Genomic DNA, 17,972 nt, shown 5'->3' with positions numbered 1-17,972 from the left:
GCGGTATCCATGCCACCGCTCGGCGGTGAACCATCTCTGCACTCCAGCAGTCCAGCACGGAGATCCATGTACGAGCTTATACAGCCTCCGCCAAAACCATGCCGTCAACCGAACACCAAAAGAGCCGCGCGATGCACATGGTCTGCTGCTCCCCAAACGCCGCCCGCCGTATGTATCTCGTCAACTTCATCTGCCACTTGTCACTGCGGAGTCCGTGCAGCGTTCTCCGAGCCCACCACCACCGTTGAACGAGGCTGACTCCCCGCTACCCAGTCGCCGGTCCCCCAGCGGTGCGGTGCGGACGAGCCCGCCGTGCGCCGGACGCGCGAAGGCTGTCCGTCGCTCGTCCTACACGCTCACAGCGGTCTCGCAGGGGCGCAGCGGGAGAAGGATGCGGGAGCACACGCAACCCGCGCCGACTTCCCTCGCAACGCTGCTAGCACGCCCGCACGACGCGATCCGCGCCCGCCTCGCGCGCTCCGGCCACCCTGCACGCCCCTCGCCGTCCCTGGGCCTGCGCACACAAACCGCTAGCGCGAGCCGCACGAACCGGCATCGGGGAACCCAAAGCAGGCGACCGGCGTCCCCCGCACGCCCTCCCAGCGCGCCCGGGGACGCCAGCTGGCGAGCGGCGGTCCGTCCGCGAGCGAAACGTCTCCACCGCCGCAGCCCACCCGCCGCAGCAACACGTTTGCGAGCGGAGGCCCGCGGTCGGTCGCTGGCCGGGCGCGCCCGTGGACACCGTCGCACCGGGAAGGGTCCAGGGGACGTCATGCACGGCGCCGCGTGGCTAGGAGCCGGCGGCGGGGCGAGGGGGTTGTGTCCGGTCGGTCGTTCGTTCGACTTGCGTCCGAGGCTGGGGATGGCCTGAGCCATTTTCGCCGTGTGCCGGACAGTACACCGTTTCTGCGTTTGCTTGGCCTCTCGCGTGCGTCGCGAGCCTGTGCGAGCGAAGCGGGGTCCTTGACGCGATTGCAGGGGGAGGACGGGGACGGCCGTGCAGGACGAAGAACAGAACACGTCAATCCGACGCAGCTCGCGGCACGGGGCTGCGCTCGACCGACCCTCCCCGGCGACGGACTCTACTCGACCGTTAGCTCGCCGACTGCCACCATCGGCTTCTGCGGCCTGCGTGTACCAAGCAACCGCGGCCTTCCCTTCGTCGCTGGAGCAAAATCAGAGAAGCAGGCCTGCGTGCCTTCCGTCAGCTGGCAGTGGCAGCCTGGCAGACGTACCCCATTCCACCCCCAGCGGGGTTTGGGCTACGTCGCGTCCACCAAGCCACCGCCCGTCGATTGTGGGCTTCTGCAGGCTAGTAGCTAGGCGTAAGTAGGGAGCGTAAGCAAACCGACACAGCAGCCTGCAGCAGCGGCAGCGCGGGCCACTTCCACGGGCGCCTACCATCAAGGGGGCGGCGGTGGCGTGGGCTCGCCTCTCCCGCCCGCCTACCCACCACCACTCGCCTGCCCTCATCTGCATCAGCCCGGGGCCCTGCAGCGGGCGGGCGGCAGGCGGGCGGTGGGCGGCGCACCTTGTTCTCCTTCGGGCTGGGGCGGTCCCATCGCGCTCGGAGGGACGCGTCGGACTCGATCGCGAGTGCGCTTCCAAAGCTCGGAGAGTTCGAGTGGCCAGCGACACACCCGCCGCCGAGGGCGCAGGCGAGTGTAGCTAGCCGCGGCGGGACCGTGGCCGCTCGGGGAGGGCGCGCGTGGACGCACGGCGCCGTTGACGACCTCCGCGTGCGTGTTTTGAGCTCGAGTGCTGCGCGAGCTGGCGTGCGTGCGTGACGACCCGACCCCCGCGACACCGACATCGCGGACTTCGGGCTTTTCCACCTGCGCTCCGACCGGTGCGCCCGACAACGTGGCAGCCCGCCGCAGGGTCGGCCCCGAGGCCGCTCCCCCACTCCCCTCCGCTACTCTGGCGGCGGCGGCGAGGTCGCGCGCCGTGGGGCTAGGACCGATCGACGCGAACCTCCGCCGGCGAGGAGGGGGCTCCCCGACTCGCCGGGTTCGCGCCTGCCATATACACAAGAAAGCCTCTGACGACACGCACCAGCTGCTAGGTTCGATCATCGACCTAGCCCCGCAGTGAGTAGAGATGGTTCGATGATGGGTATTCGTCCGTGCCGTGAGATATGACATAATCTACAAAAAGTATTCCGGAAGCTGCGGGCGCGGAGAGCAGAAGAGAGACCGGAAGACGACAGCAATCAGCACACCCGTCCAAGGAAGGTGGAGCAGACGGATGGTGGGCAAGCCGGAGACACACCTTCCCTCCTGCGTTCTGTGCGGCCTGGTGGCTTGGTCCGTCGCGCTCGTTCTCCGGTGCAGCCTGGAAGACGTTGAAGAACATAGAGCCGCCTGGACCGACCTCGAGGATGCTCGCGGAATTACCACAACGGTAACAGTAATTAGGCGCGGACCAGACTGTGGACAAGTGTTCGTCGAACAGGGAAGAGTATCCTTCCATGCAGAGCTGGTGTGCGCGGAGAATATGCGACATCTGGTTCGTCTCCAAAAACTTGTAGACCACGCCTGAGCCGAAGGTGTAACCCGCGCCTCTGAACAAAGATGAGCAGATGAATGGCTGCGCACACACAGAACTCACCGCGGAGATATTGCAAAGTCTTCCTTCTCAGCATCAGGGTCGGACCACACCAGATCAGCCATGGGCCCTTCATGAGGTATTTCTAGGTGGGTTACAGGGACGTGAGATGTAGGGATGGGAAGGCGGGACAAGGGCTCGAACAGACCTCGAAAGCGGTCGACGACTTTGATTTGGTCTATCGAGTGTATTGACGGTGACAGGCCTGGTTCGAGAAGGAGTGATATGCAGGGAGTGGGTAAAGTTCGTGCCAGGAATACAAGGAGCACGTACCGCCATGTACACAGAATATCTTGTCGTCAATGACCACAGACAATGTGAGGAAGTCAAACATGTCCGTGAAGTACGTCCAGACGTGTGAAGAGCCGTATTTTCGTACACATTCCGTGTAGAAGCCATACGTCTTCGGAAGACTAGTTGAACGGTGGGGGCCACGCCGGGAGTGTGGATGTGCTGCGTACCTGGGTGACCGCCCGCGACTCATGATTCCCTCTGATCAGCTGGACCCTGTCCGGCCACCGCAGCTTGAGACATGTCAAGAGCGAGATCGTCTCCACGCTAAACAACCCTCTGTCGACGTAATCGCCTGGGAAGTCGGGCGTTGTTCAGCACGCGACCGCGAAAGCAGTGAAACACACCGCGCACCGAGAAAGAGATAATTTGTGTTTGGCGCGTATCCGCCTATCCGAAAGATTTCTATCAGGTCGTAGAACTGGCTTGAATGCTGATGAGCGGCATGCCAGCATCCGGAGGCAGTGGACATACCCGTGGATGTCGCCAACCACCGTTACGGGCGCACTGACGTGCACGACGTTTGATTCACGCATGAGCACCTCCTTGGTCTTCTCGCATATCTCACGGAGGAGGACTTCATGGAGGAGCTGTTTTCGAAGCAGTTGGGCGATACATGCGTCGAGATCGAAGGGGGCCATATGAGAGGATCAGAGTCCGAGGATGAGTCTAGCCTCCGCGCACGCTGCGGCCCGAATCCGCTGGGTTTGCGCGTGTTTGGCGCGCCCATATGAGGCACGTGGTGCAACCGGACGTTGGCGCCCCGATTTGGAAAACGAGTCTACGAAACGATTTCTCACGCTGCTGGCAACGGACGTCGATGCCGGCATTTATCGCGAACTCTGTCCTGCCCGCTCATCCCGCTCCGGCCCGCAATGTACCTTGTTCTGGCAACCCGCCCGCGCTTCCTGCCCAGTACTCGGTCCACGCTCTCCCCTGGCGTTTCTTGCGGATTCATTCGTCAGGGCTCGAGTTCTACCCCCCTGCGGCCCGGACGATGATCGTGCTCTTGGCCCGCCTACTGCCGTTATGCTCTCCTTCTACGTCATCCGCTTTGGGCGCGCGCCAGGCCACCCGTCTGCCCGGCCACCTCATGCTTGAATCGCGGCGGACCAACCCGTCCACTTTCCCTTCTATACCAAGCGCGACATAGTGTGTCCGCCACCGGGCGCGTTGCCATCGATGCGATTGGGCTAGCCCGCCTCGCGCGCCATCGTCCTCGTCCCAGTAAGCCCGTCCTCGCCGTCCGTGTCAGGGTCTCACATTTCTTCCGTATCCGTGGTCGTATGAGCCCCGACTGCTCGGGCGGCCGAACAGGAAATATGACGGCGCCTCGTGGACCGCGCAACCGGCCGGTGGGGCATGTCAGCTTCCCCCGCAGATGCGCCGCCAGGGTGTCGGGCTGCCTGCCGAAAAGCGCGAGATGGGCGAACGGCCGACAACGGGCAGGATCACAACGCGCAAGTTCCGGACATCGCAGCGCCGAGATGCGGGCAGGATGGGGGGTTCTGCGGAGTGGTGGATGATCCGCGGGCGCGCAGGGCGTCGAGCTGCGTCGAGGTGGGCACGGGTGCCGGATCGGGCGGCGGGAGGAGTGGGTGCGGGGAGCCGAGGAATCTCGATGGGCTGATCTACAAGAAGAGCTTGTGCCACGCTCATTCAGAGATCGTCGCCGCGAGATGAAGAGGGTGGGCGCGCGTTGCCCCTGCGCTGCGATCCGGCGCCTGCGGCCTTTGTCCTCTAGCTGGCGGCTGGCCAGCCGCGAGTACGCGGTCGCCACGCGCGCAGGCTGCCCACCCCGCGCTCTTGCTCTCCTGATGCCCCTCACTGCCACCTGCCTGTGCCCTTGTTGTTCGACCGGGGTAAAGGCCCCGCGCGTGACGTGACCTCGGCGGTTGCCGCGAAACAGGTAACCGCACCGGCGGGGCTGCGAGAACAAGGCCGGGCCGGGCACGCTCAGGGCCACTCGAGCGGGGGCGGACAAGATGTACTGGCCACGGCGGGTGACGCGACGTCCCGCGCGAATATCCTCGCTAGCCAGCACCGGGCGCGCCTGTCCGATCCTATGCACTTTCAGATGCACGATCCCGGCCGGCGCAGGACACGGCCCGCGCCCACTCCGCGCCCACTCCGCGGCGGACCCAGCTGTCCGCATCCGGCCGGTGCCCCTTCCCTCCCCGGCAATGATGTCCTCTCCCTCCATCGCTCTTACATGTCGCACTCCCGTATGGCAATCCGCCTGCTCTTCCGTCGCTGGCCCGGCGCCAGCCCATGCGCCCATGATACATTGTCGATCTGCTCCCCTTCCGAAAACCGTATTCCGACAGCCCCCGCCCAAGTCCCCTCCGCCGACCTGTGCTATAAATCCTCCCCTCGTCTCCCGCCGCCCCCCCACCACGCCACACCGCACGCCCGCGCCAGTTCATGTCGCTCGTCCTCCTCCCAATGAACTCCAACTACCCTGGCTACTACTCCCCGAGCGACTCCGCGTCCTCGCCCAACCCCCGCCCCAACACCTACTCCCGCTCGTCCGACCATGCCTCCCCCTCCCAGCCCTACTCTCAGTACGCTCAACATCCTTCGCTCTCGGCGTCCGTATCCCAATCCTACGCTTCGAGCACCTCCTACTCCCCGCAACACCCCCAGCAGGGCTACCACTCCCCTCCAGCCCATAACATGCTCCCACCGATCGCTCCAGGGTACAGTACTCGGGACGGGCGCCACGATGTCTCCAGCGGGTACTCGATCGGTCAGTCCTTTCCATCATCCTCAGCGCGCCCGCTCACCCACCCATCCACCCACACCATCAGGCCCGACGCTGCACGATCTGCCGTTCACCGCGCGCGGCTCCCCGTCCTCATCCTCGTCCTCCCCACACAGCACCTACTCCAGCCGCCCCGACAGCTGGCACGCGTCCTCGCGCTCCCCCACCGGCCACCACACCGCGCACGAACGCGCCCCCACGTACCCGCCCCCCGCGCGCGGCGCCGGCGCGCACCCCTCCCTCTCGCAGTCCACCTCCGGCTCGCACCTGATCCCGACCCCGGCGCAGGTCTCGCAGTCGTTCCACCACCAACACCACCCTCACCACCCCCACCCCCACCCCAGCGCGCACGGCGGGTATCTGCCGCACTCGCACTCGCTCCCGCACGCGTCGGCGGCGGCGCTCGCGGCGCCCTCCCCGCAGCGCGGAGGCCCGATCGTCGCCGCGATCCCGGCGGCGAGCGCGGCGGCGGCGCCCGTGGAGCGGTTCTACTGCGACCGGTGCGACAAGTCGTTCGGGCGCGCGCACGACAAGAAGCGGCACTACGAGAGCACGCACATGCAGCACTCGCACACGTGCAGGTTCTGCAACAAGACGTTCAGCCGGAACGACTCCCTCAAGCGCCACCAGGACAACGGGTGCGACAAGGACCCGGAGATGCACCCGTGAGCGCGCGGTCGCCGCGTCGCCTCGTCACTGCGGACGAGCGTGGCGAGAGGAGGAGAGGAGAGGAGAGGAGAGAGGTCGTCGTCGTCATCGCCATCGCCATAATCAACACCGTCCGTCGTACGTTCGAGCGACGCACGGAAGCGTGGTATGCCGCCGCGCCTTCTTGGTCCAGCTCTGTACCATACAGCCCGTCCCTATTGTCCGCCCGCTCCCCGCGCCCAAAACCCGTGCTCGCTCTTGTGTTCGCTACGCTACGCTGCCGCTACTAGTCACATGCCCATTCCCCGCGCCCGCCCGCCCTCGCGTGCCGATAGTATCTTGGTCGGCGATATAGATTACAGCTGCATATTCCGAATTCCCACCCAGTCCAGCCCCCTCGCGCGCCCCCTGCAGGGCCCGCCTCTCGCCTGGTCCTACGGTTAGCCACATCGGCTCGGGCCTGTGCCTCATGCCGTCCCCTCCTCGCTCCTCGCGCACCCCTGTCGCTCCTCCTCCCCCTCCATCTCCTCCCGTTTGCGCACATCCGCTTCCGCTTTCACGGCCCACGTATCTGTCGGAGGTCCCGCCTTCCATGCATGCACGCACGCACGTCCCGCCCTCCGTCTTCCGCGCCCTGCCCCCGCCTCCCGCCCCCGCTCTTCTCAATGTATTCTAGGACCCGGACTCGTGCACTTTAAATTCGCTGTTCGGCCGCGGCGCAGGTCCAGAGAGAGATAGCGCGCGATAAATGCGATCGCGGACGACGGACGTGGGCCCGCTCAGACCGCGTACGGACCCGTGTGGGCGCACACGAGCAAGCAAGCGCATCAATCCAGGGCCCGCGCATAATGAAAGGCACCCGGTTCGGGACACGGACGTCACCCCGCAGGCGCGAGGGGGCCGAAGGCCCCGGAGCCCCGCGAGCCGCCGTATGTGCGCACGACCGACGACGGGCGTCGAGATTGGTTGGTCAGCTGAAGCTTTCGGGCCTCGCAGTCCTCGCGCCTCGTCGGGGTTTCGCCAGCTGTGTCGCTGCGGGGCGCGCGACGCGGCCTCCCCTGCCCTCGCCTTGTTCGTCGACCCACCGCACACCCGCTCACGGCCGCAGAGACGACACTCCGCGAGGGCTGATTGATCCAAGAACCGCCTGGGCCCTCGCAAACGTCCGCCGAGGCGCCTGCGGACGATGGATACGCCCACACCCCGGTCCCGGTTGCCGCACGCCAAAATCACGGACGTCGGATTATGAATCTGCGTATTGAGTCCATACGTAAGGCGCGACGCCAGCTGCCACCGCCATCCCCAGCACGACGCGCAGCGCGCGGGGCGGTGGGTAATTAGTCCGCGGGGGGAGCGCGCCGGACCTTTGAGCCTCTGAGCCCGACCGCCTCGGAGGGGCGGGTGCGGTGCTCGGGGCGCGCCTCGTTGAAGTCGCGAGCCGGGAGCCCTCCGGTTCGCCGTCCTCGCCGTCCTCGGAGCAGAGGAGCGTTCCCCATCCTCGCGAGAGAGACGCGCGCGCACGATGGGGGCAAACGCCTTTCCGTTCTCTGCGCGACCGACCGCACGAGCATCGTGCATCGCGCATCGCGCATCGCGCACCGGAGCAGAGCGCCCAGCACACGTATGACTCTCGTGCGTCTGCGCGCGGAGGAGCGCGGGCCGTCACGGTCAGCGGCCGTCTGTCAAGAGCTTCGTCCGCAGGCTCGCGCGGGCGCGGGCGCGCGGGACGGCCTTTCGTGCGCGTCCCGGGCGCCCGCAATAGTGCTTCTCTCGCGCACTAGAGGCGGAGCACATCATCGCGCGTCGAGACCGGACGAAGCACATGCGACGACGAGGCCGGCGCGCCCGATCCCCGCGTCCGCGCCCGCCCGCGTCGGCCTGGATCAGCTGGAGTGTGGGATGTTCCAAACGGAACGACAGGGGGTGGTTTCAACCGCCCGGCGCCGTGGCGGAGCCTACTACGTAGTGCTACCAGCGGACCGTGATACATACATAACGCGGAGCACAGCGTCACGCGCAGCGGAACGGAGCACGCACGGCGAGGGGCCGCACAGCATGTCGGAGGGGTTGGGAGCCCCCGGCGCAATCGCCAGATATCGGGGCGCACGAGGTCTCCCGCGATCGCAGTGCACCAAAAGCACACAAGGACAATGCAATGCAGCGCGTAGATTTCGCCGGGGCGTGGGCGTCTGAGACAGGCAGGCGCCCGCGCTGAAGGTGGTGGAATCTATCCGCCGGCCGGACATGTCACCCCGAGCGACGCGCGGGGGGAGTCGATGTGAGTCGATGACAAGGCGCGCACAGAAAAAAGACGGACCTCGTCGAAGGACCGCGACACGCCGGAGGGGAGCAGCCGCAGCGCGCAGCGCAGGGCTCGGTAACTCACCCATCGGCGTCGTCACCGGGCCTCCTGATCGAATCCAAGAGGCGGGCGCGGAATATGCACGATCACCCCGATCGCTGGCTCCAGCTCGCCTTGTACTCGATCTTCTCGCGAGCAGCAAGTCCGACGCGACATCGGGCGTATCACCAGCTGCCGGTGTGCTGCCAATGAGCGCGAGGAGCGTCGACGTCCGTCGGCGGAGAGAGAAGGAAATCGATGGAATATCATGCCCGGGGGCGGTACAACTAACTTGGATCAATGCTACGCCGCGTGCGCACGAACCCAGCCGCGGACTGCACGTCAAAATCACGGCCATGCGCTCGTCGCTCGTCGGTTGCCCACGAGCCCGACGGCGGTGGCCCCGCGGCCGGCGTCGACGACGTCCACCCCGGCGGCGGAGTGCTCCCGCCCGGCGCTCGCCGTCGTCGCTGCGTGCTCCGACCGTCTCGTCTATCGCGATCGCAATCGCCGATGCGCGGGCGACGGGAGAGGGGTCGGTGGGAGTGGATCCGCGATGATGCCATCGGCCCCCCCCCCCACGGCCATGCGCTCGCGGGCGGCGTCGTACGTGCACTCCCGCGCTTCTCTCGCCCGGCTGGTCGTGTTCCCGACTCCGAGGCTTGTCTCTGGCGGGGTCGGCAACGTGCGGGGCAGGCGGACTGCCCGTTGTGGACACCGTCTCCGGCACGACCGGGGTCGCCGCCGCAGAGGCTGCGGCTTGGCTTCACGTCATGCGTGCCCGCCGAGTGGCCCAAGCCGCTGCCCAGGCTGTGAGAAGGAAAGGCGGGAGCTGGAAGTGGCGGCAGGATCGCGCCCGCCGAGGGCGTGCCGTGCACCGTCGGGGGCCCAAGCGCGGGCGCGGGGAATCGGCGTCGGCGTCGGCGTCGGGCTTCGATGCGTCGGGACGCACAGGCTTGGTGCGGCATCCCGCCTGCCCCATGTGCGACGGCTGCGGGATGCAGGTGCAGGTGCTCGTCCGACACCGATCGCGGGGCGGCCTCGGAGAAGGTCAGCAGGCCGGCCATCTATCCATCCGCAGGCGGAAGCTCGGTGCTGTTCGGGACCCTCTCGTGCAGCCCTCGCCGGCGGTGGGCGCGGGCGAGAGCGCGGGCGGGCCCCTCGACACCGCGGGCGGGCTGCCGGAGGGGGTGGGCCCAGAGCGTCGGGCGCCGATTGCCTCTCGATAGGGTAGCTGCTCGGCGGCGGTGGCGGCGGCGGAGGACGAGGCCGCGGGCGGGACAGGATTCGCGCCTCGTGGGCGACGGGAGGCCGACGTCCCTCAGGGCGGGCGGCGGAGTGGGAAGCACGCCATCTCGACGCTCGGGTCCTCGCAGGCTGGATGGCACCGCGAAGGCCGAGAACGGGAAATGCTGCTGCTTTTCCAGAGCGGTCTGACCCTTGCTTGACGAGAGCACGGCATGGGACCCTGGGCATCCGGTCCGGTCTCTGGACGAACGTCCCGGTGCGCTCACAGGCCCCGACTATCACAGGCAAAGCTGCGTCCTGCACATGTGCAAACGTGATGCATCAGCGAACGACAGCGTGCTCTGCACAGACCCTGGACGTACATTCCGACGCCCCGTCGCCCGGTGGCAGAGCCCATCGTCTGCACCATCTCTGGGAAGCCCGGCAACCCTCGGGAGCCTATGCTCCTCGACGCGTTTCAGTCCCCGGACGGCACCAACCCTCCATCCATGTACTGCGCCCTAGAGACCGGCCCTCCGGCGACCTACACGGACAGATCCGCGGGCTTCTGCGCCCGATGCGCACACGGAGCCATCTGTCCTCTCCATCGCCCAAGACCTGTCTTCGACGCTGACAGGCGCAGCAGCGCGCGACATATCTGCGATGCCGTCATCTGTTCATACGTACAAACCGGCTCCAAGACGGCTTGCTCTCCCTTCTGGCAATCTTCCCAAGTCCATTTTCGGAGGATGCCATCATCATTACTCACGACAGCACTGAGTAAACCACCCCGGGGCCCGGGATTCGTCCTTCGGATCGGTCGGTGTGGCTCTCTCCCTGGATGGTCAGATACAGAGCGTAACAGAGGCACGACATACAGTACACGTACAGCGCCCCGCAAGCCCGGTCCGGCAAGGAAACCTTCTAATTGTCGTCTTCGTCGTCTCCTAGACCCGTGATCTGCACCCCGCCGCCGCCGCCGCCCGCCTCGTCGCCATCCCCCGCGGCCTCCGCCTCGCGTGCCTCCTGCTTCAGCTTCAGCTTCGCGATCACCTTGTCCGCGCGGTTGAAGATCCCCGCGGTCGGCGCGCTGCACGCCGCGCACTTGGGCGTGCGCGCAAACCGCTTGATCGCGCACGCGGAGCAGAAGTAGTGCTCGCATCGGGTGACGACCGGGTCCGTGTACGGCTTGCGGCAGATGAGGCACGCGAACGGGATGTCCTCGTCGTCCGAGTCCGACCCGGACTCGTCCCCGCCTGCGTTCTTCTTGGGCTCCGCCGCGAGCTTGTCGAGCTGCCAGCCGGCGAGGTCTGCGGCACGGGGAGGGGGAGAGACGTGCGTGACGTTATGACCAGATTCAAAAAACGAAGAAGGGCACTCACAGGTCCCTCGGTCGTGCAAGAACTTGCAGGTGTCGCCGTACCCACAGTACCCCGTCTCTGCGCAAAGGCACCACCCGTCAGCCTTGCCCGCACCACACAGTCAACGAAATACCCACCTTGTAGTCCTTGCACACGTCCGGCTGGTAGTCCACGATCGTCACCGTCCGGATCGTGCTCCCGCTCGCCCGCTGCGGGCCCACGCGCATCGCCTTCGGGACCTCCTTGCTCTTCCGCACGTGCGACGCGTACGCCTTTTGCCCCCGGTACAGCCCGTCGTCCGGGCCCTCCCCCTCCCCGTCCTCGCCCTCGGGCAGCCCCGCCGCCCGCCGCTCCGACCGCCGCCGCTTCGCGAGGACCTCCGCGGCCTCGTCCCCCGCGATGATCTCCCGCGCCGCCGCCGAGTGCGAGCCCGCCGCGGTCCACTTCACGTCCGGCCCGTCGCGCTCCTCTCCGGAGCCGTCGTCGTCTTCACGCTGGGAGACGGTGCGCTTGGTGCCGGCGCTGAGGAGGTTGCCCGCGGCCTTGCGGGCGGGGAGGACGACTTCGGACTTCGTGCTCGACGACGACGGCGCCGCGAGGTGACTCGACGCCGCGGTGGCGGGGGGAGAGGCGGAGCGTTTGCGGGAGGTGGCGGGGCGGCCGCGGCCCTTCTTCTTGAAGAACGGGACCGTCACGTTTTCGGCGGAAGCCATGGTATGTGCGACTATGATGGATTGCTGCAGCAAATGGTGGTAGTGGTGCGAGGCAAAGAGGCGCTAGAGTCAAGCAGAGAGGATGTCGGGCACTTGTATGACGTCGCCCGGAGCGCAGTTGGAGGTTCGGCCCAAGTCCGTGAGCGAGTGTCCCTCTCGTGGCGGGCTGCTGACCAACGTAGCCGCTGACTAATTTACACTTGGCGTTTCCTTCGGCGCTTTTTGCTCACAAACCACACCTCCGTCCTGCATGAAGGACCTCGGTCTTCGATCACTCACTTTTCGGGGACTCACGCAAGCAAAACATGCCGAATTTCTCATCTTGTGTCTTCCTGTTGTCGAGCACGACCTCACCTCAAACTCAGCCCTTGTCCAGGTTGCTCTCCATGCCAGGATGCCGTCATGTTAAAATCCTTGCTCAACGGTCGGATTTGATATCCGGGTCTAGCTTATTATGTACGCCCCTCTACGTGTCGATACATCAAACAACGCACGCCAAGCATTTCACGTCCCGCTGAAAGCTCATTTCTTTCCATTAGGCATGTGACATGGACGCCGTCTTATCGTGCGTTGACATATATCATGGTTGCCCGCACTCGACGCGTCCCAGCGCGTACTGCGCACGCCCGAAGGACGCATCACCTATGGTGCTGATGGAAATTTCCTTCAGGCCCTGTTATTTGTAGCGAGTATCTCCCCGGAACTCATGCTGCGCGCCCTTGTGCCACCGCGGTCCGCGGAGCTTTGTGGTTACTGCGCAGGTTAGGTTCGTCCCCCGACCCTGCAGGCTAACGTCGCCAATTTGCACGCAATCAATTTGCCCGCTGATTGTCGGCGTCTCGCTCCGATGTGCGGCAGAGGCCGGTGCTGGGTCGCGACTTGTTTGTGTCGTCTTGCTCGCTCTTCGCGACACCGAGTCTCAACCGTGCGTATCCGAGTCGCTGGTCCAGGCTTGCCGACGACCCTGGCTGTTTTCTTCCTTCCTTTTTTTTTTCCATCAGCGGCAGGTGACGACCTGATCGTCGGACATCGGACGTCGAATGTCGGCGGCGGCCCAACACGCATTCGACGCCCCGCCGCAAGCACTAGGGTCCCACGCGGCCTCGAGTTGTCGGCGGTACCTGCAGGGAGGCTCACCCTAACGTGGACGACTAACGGTGGACTTTAGGTGGCCGGCCGACATACCCGCTCCTCGACGTGACAATCAAAGCGTTCCCGGAACCCACCTTCGAAGCCCGTCCCTCGGAGTCAGGGTTCGACTTCGTGTGGTGGCAAGAACAAGCGGGGCGTGCCGTCGACATCAGTCTCACCGAAGCTCACTTCAGCCTCCGCGGCGTTCTGGCCTGCCCCCCCACCGCCTTCCCTCCGCATTTCCGTCTTTCCGTCTGTTGATCGTCTCGACGCCCTCAGGTCCTGGAGAGGCATGGCGCACCGGCGAGCGCTCGGAGTTTGTATCCCAGTCACTTACACTCACACCATCCGACCGGACTAGCGCAAGCCCGCGAGCCCGTTGCGGCCAGGCCACGGGCGGAGATGAAACTCGAGCCTACTTATCGTCGAACGCGCTGCGGGCGGGTTCAGGTGGCCCCACCCCTCACACTCGTGCGTTCGGATTCGCAGGCCCGCGAACGTCTCCGCGCAGGCCACCCGCCAGGCTCTCAGGCGACGGCCCGCTTCCACTCTGTCTCCGCCCTCGAATCCGCCCGACGCCGCGCGTGTGTCCCTCTTAGCGGTCTTCTCTCCCTCTCGCGCGTTCTGGCGCCGCCGCCCGCGAGGCGCGACGCTTCCGCACTGCACCCCTCCCTCGACTCTCGAAACAGCTGGGACCAATCGTGTCGGACGCACCCCACGCCTCACGTTCCGTGTCCGTGGCCCGAGCTCACGCGCCCACGACCCCGATACGTGCCATCCGGGGACACCGACCACCGACCACAGACCGCAGACCGCAGACCACCCAGCGCGCTTTCTAGCCGGCGATGTGGCGGGGACGTCGGTACGATCGGTATCGCGCCCACCCGCGCCGCGCCGCCCCCAGGGAGACGTTCGATGTCCGCGGCCGCTCGACGGACGGCGGAAGCATGCACTCGCCGTGCGTCGGACGTACGTACGGTCGCACGCGCGGCACCCCGCGCGGGGGCTTCGCGGCTTCCGTCCCGGGGGCCGCGCCCGCGCGCGAGAAGCACGCCGCCGCGGGACTCGAGGCCGAGCGCGGGAGGCCGCGGATCCTCGCCCTGACTTGCGCCAGCCGTCAACGCGTGCAGGGGCGGGTTCAGGGAGGGCCGTGTGGGTCGGTTCTTGGGACGGGTATGTATGCGGGCGTGGGCGGGTGGGTCGACGTCTGGCGCAGTAGCAGCCACGGCAACGGTGCTTTCTGGACTGTGTCCTATAAACGGCCGCGCTGGTAATAGCGTGCCCGAAGCAAGCGAGTCAATGGCGTGCATTCGGAATACGGGGACTGGGTGCATGCGCGCCGGGTCACCTGCGGACTTTCACCGCCGTTCTACGAACGGCAGCTCGGGGTAGGGATCATCGAAAGTGGAGCCGTGCTACATCCTGCTTATCATCGCCGCGGGAGGCAGGCACGTTCACATCAGTATTGACACAAGATCGATGGAATTAGGATCTGCCAGGACCCACCACATGCTTGCTGGCGTTGAGCTCAAAACAGTCAAACTCAGACTGCACATTCGTCTTGACGTGGGTGTAATGGGAGGCCAATGTACCCCGGCATAGATTCTTATGAACGTTTGTCGAGGACAACTACATGAGATACAGGGGGGGTTGGATCTTCTTTACGCCTTCGAGCGGCATTGTCCATAGCTACCCTACATAAGAGATCGTAATTGGAGGGAGAAGGAACAGAGGGACGCATACTGAACCAAAAGCGACTACGTCGCCGCGGAAAAGCAATAAAGATCGATAAAGCAAGAGGGAGGTCGTGGACCTAACGGTCGACGAGGGGGTGACAACAGTGGAGGGATGAAGGCGGAATGATACAAACACAGGTGGACGCTCACAAGTTATGCGTCGCCCTCGCGTGGACGCTTCGTCCCGGCCTCCATCGCCGATACTGAGTGGTGTTGTTGAAGCTGCTGCTGCTGCACCGCGCCCGCGCCCGTCACGCCCACCACCAATCCCTTCAACCATCCGTTCTCCCGCCGGAGCGCCTCGCACTCCTTCTCTAGCTCGCCCACCCGCACCTCCAACTCCTTCGCCTTGTGCTCCAGAGCAGCCTCGCGCTCCTTCTTCTTCAGCCGGAAGCGCGCCGACGCCGCGGTGTTGCGCCGCCGCTTGTCCTCCGCCGGGTTCAGAGGATTCGCAGACGCCTTGTCCTCCGCCGCTTCGGCAGCCTGGTCCGACTCGGTCACGGAGGAGATGGAGCCGCGCGAGGTGCGCGCACGCTTGTTGGTAGAGGTGGTGGAGGTGGAGGCCGGAGTGGAGGCCGACACAGAGGGTTGTGCGGGCGAGTGCGCGGGCACGGATTGGGGGGAGGGTATATGCTGCTGCGAGCCCGCATGGCCTGAGAAGAGGGAAGAGGCGTGAAGAGATAGGAGCTGCGCGATGGTGCTCGGTGCGACTTGCTGCATGGCGGTTGCGGCGGGGTTCGGCGTGGGGGCAATCCCTTGGACGAAGGGGTCGATCCCAAAGCCCGCAAGGAGGGTGTTGAGGTCGAACGGGGGGAGCTGACCAGGATTGTTCGGGCGAGGAGCGGAGTGGACAATACCAGTAGGGGGGAGGACGGTTCCCATCACTACATTCTCGTGCGAGTGGGCCTCTGCGATGCCGCTGCGGTTGTGTTCGTCGTCGTCGTCGTCGTTGTAGCGGTCGCCTTCGTCGTCGCTGGCGTCAGCATGGCCGGACCCGCGGCGGTCCTTTTCGCTGCCCCTACGGGGGCGGCTTGAGACGAGGGGTTCGTCAGACTGGAAGTTCAGGTTCGTCCAGAGGTCAAGCTGAGAGTTGAAGTCCGGAAAGGGGGGTACAGAGAGCAGGTCCGCATCCGACAGGTATGGGTTTGCTGGCGTCGGGGGGTGGACGATGTTGAGGCCTTGAAGGTTCGATGGTGCCATCGTGGGCAGGTGCTTGCGTGCTCAGGGATTTGCTTCTTCGGGATTTTGAGACAACGGAGATAGAAGACGGCCAGGTCTGCGCTCTGAGCGAGCATTAGTACGGGCGGTGTCGCAGAGACGGCACGCATACCAGAAGGACCTCTGGGAGGCGGCACGGGCGAAGCTGCGCTGGGCGAGAGCAGAGGGTGGTGGGAGAGGAAAAGTGAGGGCAATCTCTATCTACTCGGCTCGACTGCCTGACTAAGGCGGCGCCCGCCCGGCGCTCAGCCACCCATACGATCGTTCCGCCAGCTTCCGCCAGGCGCCGCTCCTCCTTTGGCATCACCGAGGCGTGACCGGTGACCTCCACCTTATGTCGCACTAAGAGGCTCAAGGCTGGCTAGTCCACCTCTGCATGAACCTTGGTTTGTCCACAAGACCATCGTTGCGCGCCCGCCCAGCATCAACCTCTCGTTCCTGGATTGCAGCTCGCGCCCAGCTTACCTATCAAAATTCAAAGCGGCCTGCCGGCGAGAACATCGTCAGCGTCGCCTGCCAGAATATCACCGATGTCTATTGGGCTCCTGTGAGGACCTCCAGACAAATGTGCTTATACATCCGCCTTCTCGTGCTCCCTCCCGCGGAAGTTTACCAAGGAATCGTAAGTAATGTCTGCGTATCGAGCGACCTCTGAGTGTGTGCGCTTCGTGTTGGGATGGCTAGCGGTCGTAGCGCTCACTGTCCTTCACCGTCACTCACTGGCATGCCTATCATCTCTCGAACGCCTCGCCCACGTTCAAGGTCAGATGGACGCGCGGATGGGGCAGAGTCACGGTGGCAAGGATGGTCTAAGTTAGTGATCCCGGACCGGAAGAGCGCCCCGAGGGTCGGGTATTGGACCGCAGCGCCAAGAGCAAGTGGTCGCAGTTTGTCACCTCCGAGCCACCCTTCTCTCCACTCCCTCGACGTCGTCTCGTGCTCATCGTGTTTTTGAGGGACCGGGAGGCAGGTGCGGTCGCGCAGGGGTCGAGGTACGTACCCAGTAGTATTGACTAGTAACGGCTGAGAGCCACTTCATCGATCAGGCTCGTCCCATCGGAGAAATCAACGCACGCTACCCGAGGCTGACTCATTCCCCCACTAAGCCGTATGCTCACGTCCTTCCGTTTGCCTCTCTATCTTCAGTCTGACAAATCATACAAGGCCTTGTACCTCGCGAGGGGACTTTGTGAGTTCTGAGGCTTCTCAGCTATCCTAGGAAACTGAATTGATACTTGTAAAAGTGTTTCCGCGTTCGAATCGAAAGACCCTGACATCTTGGTCGCCGTGCCCCGGAGGTGTCGACGTAACGTGAAGAAAAACACGCTATGAAGCTACGCTGCACACTAGATACACGACCGTCCCACGGCGTCCTGCAGCTCGTAGCAAGCGGCATCCCAGTCCCCCGCCGCGCCGCCGAACGCAGTCCGCTCGGCGACGAGCGTTAGGGCGCTTGTTTGTCGGCATGGGTGCGATTCTTTCCTGTTCTTGCATCTTGCTTTCAAGGCGACGTATGCTCGCCCCTCGACGTCATGAGTTCGAGCGACCCATGCTCCTGTTGCCCAGGACCATGTGCAACTCAGCCACCGGTCATTTCAAGTGAGTTTGCATCATCTCCGAGCGTGTAGAACCGACATGATGTTCTGGTGCGAGGTGGATGAAGAGCGCAAAGCGAAAGCAAAGGTGCCATTGGCTCGCTTCCGTATTATACCACGCGGTCCCCATCGTACTGAGAGCCGACGGGAGGCATCAGCTTCGCCGTGGGGACGACGTTGCTAGCCGTCAGGACCGCGGTCAATGCTCTGGGGAGAGGAAGCCGGGTGTATCGGGTTGGTGGCCCCGAGATCACGGACTTGCATCCGACTGTTTCGGTTTCTGCGGTGGACATCCGGACATGATCCCCCTGTGCCCACGGTCCGCATGCTCGCTGGGCCC

The 17,972-nt window shown here is 64.9% G+C and overlaps 5 protein-coding genes across 5 annotated transcripts; 1 reads left to right on the top strand and 4 right to left on the bottom strand.

Annotated features, from left to right (window-relative positions):
* Positions 1-2,147: 2,147 nt before the first annotated feature.
* BXZ73DRAFT_102090 (Metallo-dependent phosphatase) lies at positions 2,148-3,539 on the bottom strand (the record flags this gene model as incomplete). Its single annotated transcript, XM_048015107.1, has 8 exons — positions 2,148-2,168; positions 2,272-2,563; positions 2,611-2,692; positions 2,756-2,812; positions 2,881-3,010; positions 3,069-3,193; positions 3,253-3,323; positions 3,373-3,539. 8 exons carry the CDS (start codon positions 3,537-3,539, stop codon positions 2,148-2,150), a joined length of 945 nt encoding a protein of 314 aa, XP_047877189.1.
* Positions 3,540-3,943: 404 nt separating this feature from the next.
* On the bottom strand, positions 3,944-5,101 carry BXZ73DRAFT_78117 (uncharacterized protein; the record flags this gene model as incomplete). Its single annotated transcript, XM_048022811.1, has 1 exon — positions 3,944-5,101. The coding sequence occupies one exon, from the start codon at positions 5,099-5,101 to the stop codon at positions 3,944-3,946; it is 1,158 nt and encodes a 385-aa protein (XP_047877188.1).
* Positions 5,102-5,322: 221 nt separating this feature from the next.
* Positions 5,323-6,331, top strand: BXZ73DRAFT_102089 (uncharacterized protein; the record flags this gene model as incomplete). The annotated part of the gene is made up of 2 exons (XM_048015106.1): positions 5,323-5,647; positions 5,709-6,331. The coding sequence occupies 2 exons, from the start codon at positions 5,323-5,325 to the stop codon at positions 6,329-6,331; spliced, it is 948 nt and encodes a 315-aa protein (XP_047877187.1).
* A 4,471-nt stretch (positions 6,332-10,802) lies between these two features.
* BXZ73DRAFT_48078 (uncharacterized protein) lies at positions 10,803-11,952 on the bottom strand (the record flags this gene model as incomplete). Its single annotated transcript, XM_048019984.1, has 3 exons — positions 10,803-11,188; positions 11,261-11,317; positions 11,373-11,952. 3 exons carry the CDS (start codon positions 11,950-11,952, stop codon positions 10,803-10,805), a joined length of 1,023 nt encoding a protein of 340 aa, XP_047877186.1.
* A 2,792-nt stretch (positions 11,953-14,744) lies between these two features.
* Positions 14,745-16,019, bottom strand: BXZ73DRAFT_90409 (uncharacterized protein; the record flags this gene model as incomplete). Its single annotated transcript, XM_048025625.1, has 2 exons — positions 14,745-14,777; positions 15,075-16,019. The coding sequence occupies 2 exons, from the start codon at positions 16,017-16,019 to the stop codon at positions 14,745-14,747; spliced, it is 978 nt and encodes a 325-aa protein (XP_047877185.1).
* Between the last annotated feature and the right edge of the window lie 1,953 nt (positions 16,020-17,972).

This window comes from Epithele typhae (genome assembly GCF_022376455.1).
Source record: "Epithele typhae strain CBS 203.58 chromosome Unknown BXZ73scaffold_29, whole genome shotgun sequence".
Classification (NCBI taxonomy): Eukaryota; Fungi; Basidiomycota; class Agaricomycetes; order Polyporales; family Epitheliaceae; genus Epithele; species Epithele typhae.
Note: the sequence above shows the minus strand (reverse complement) of the source record. Positions and strands in the feature narration are given on the sequence as shown.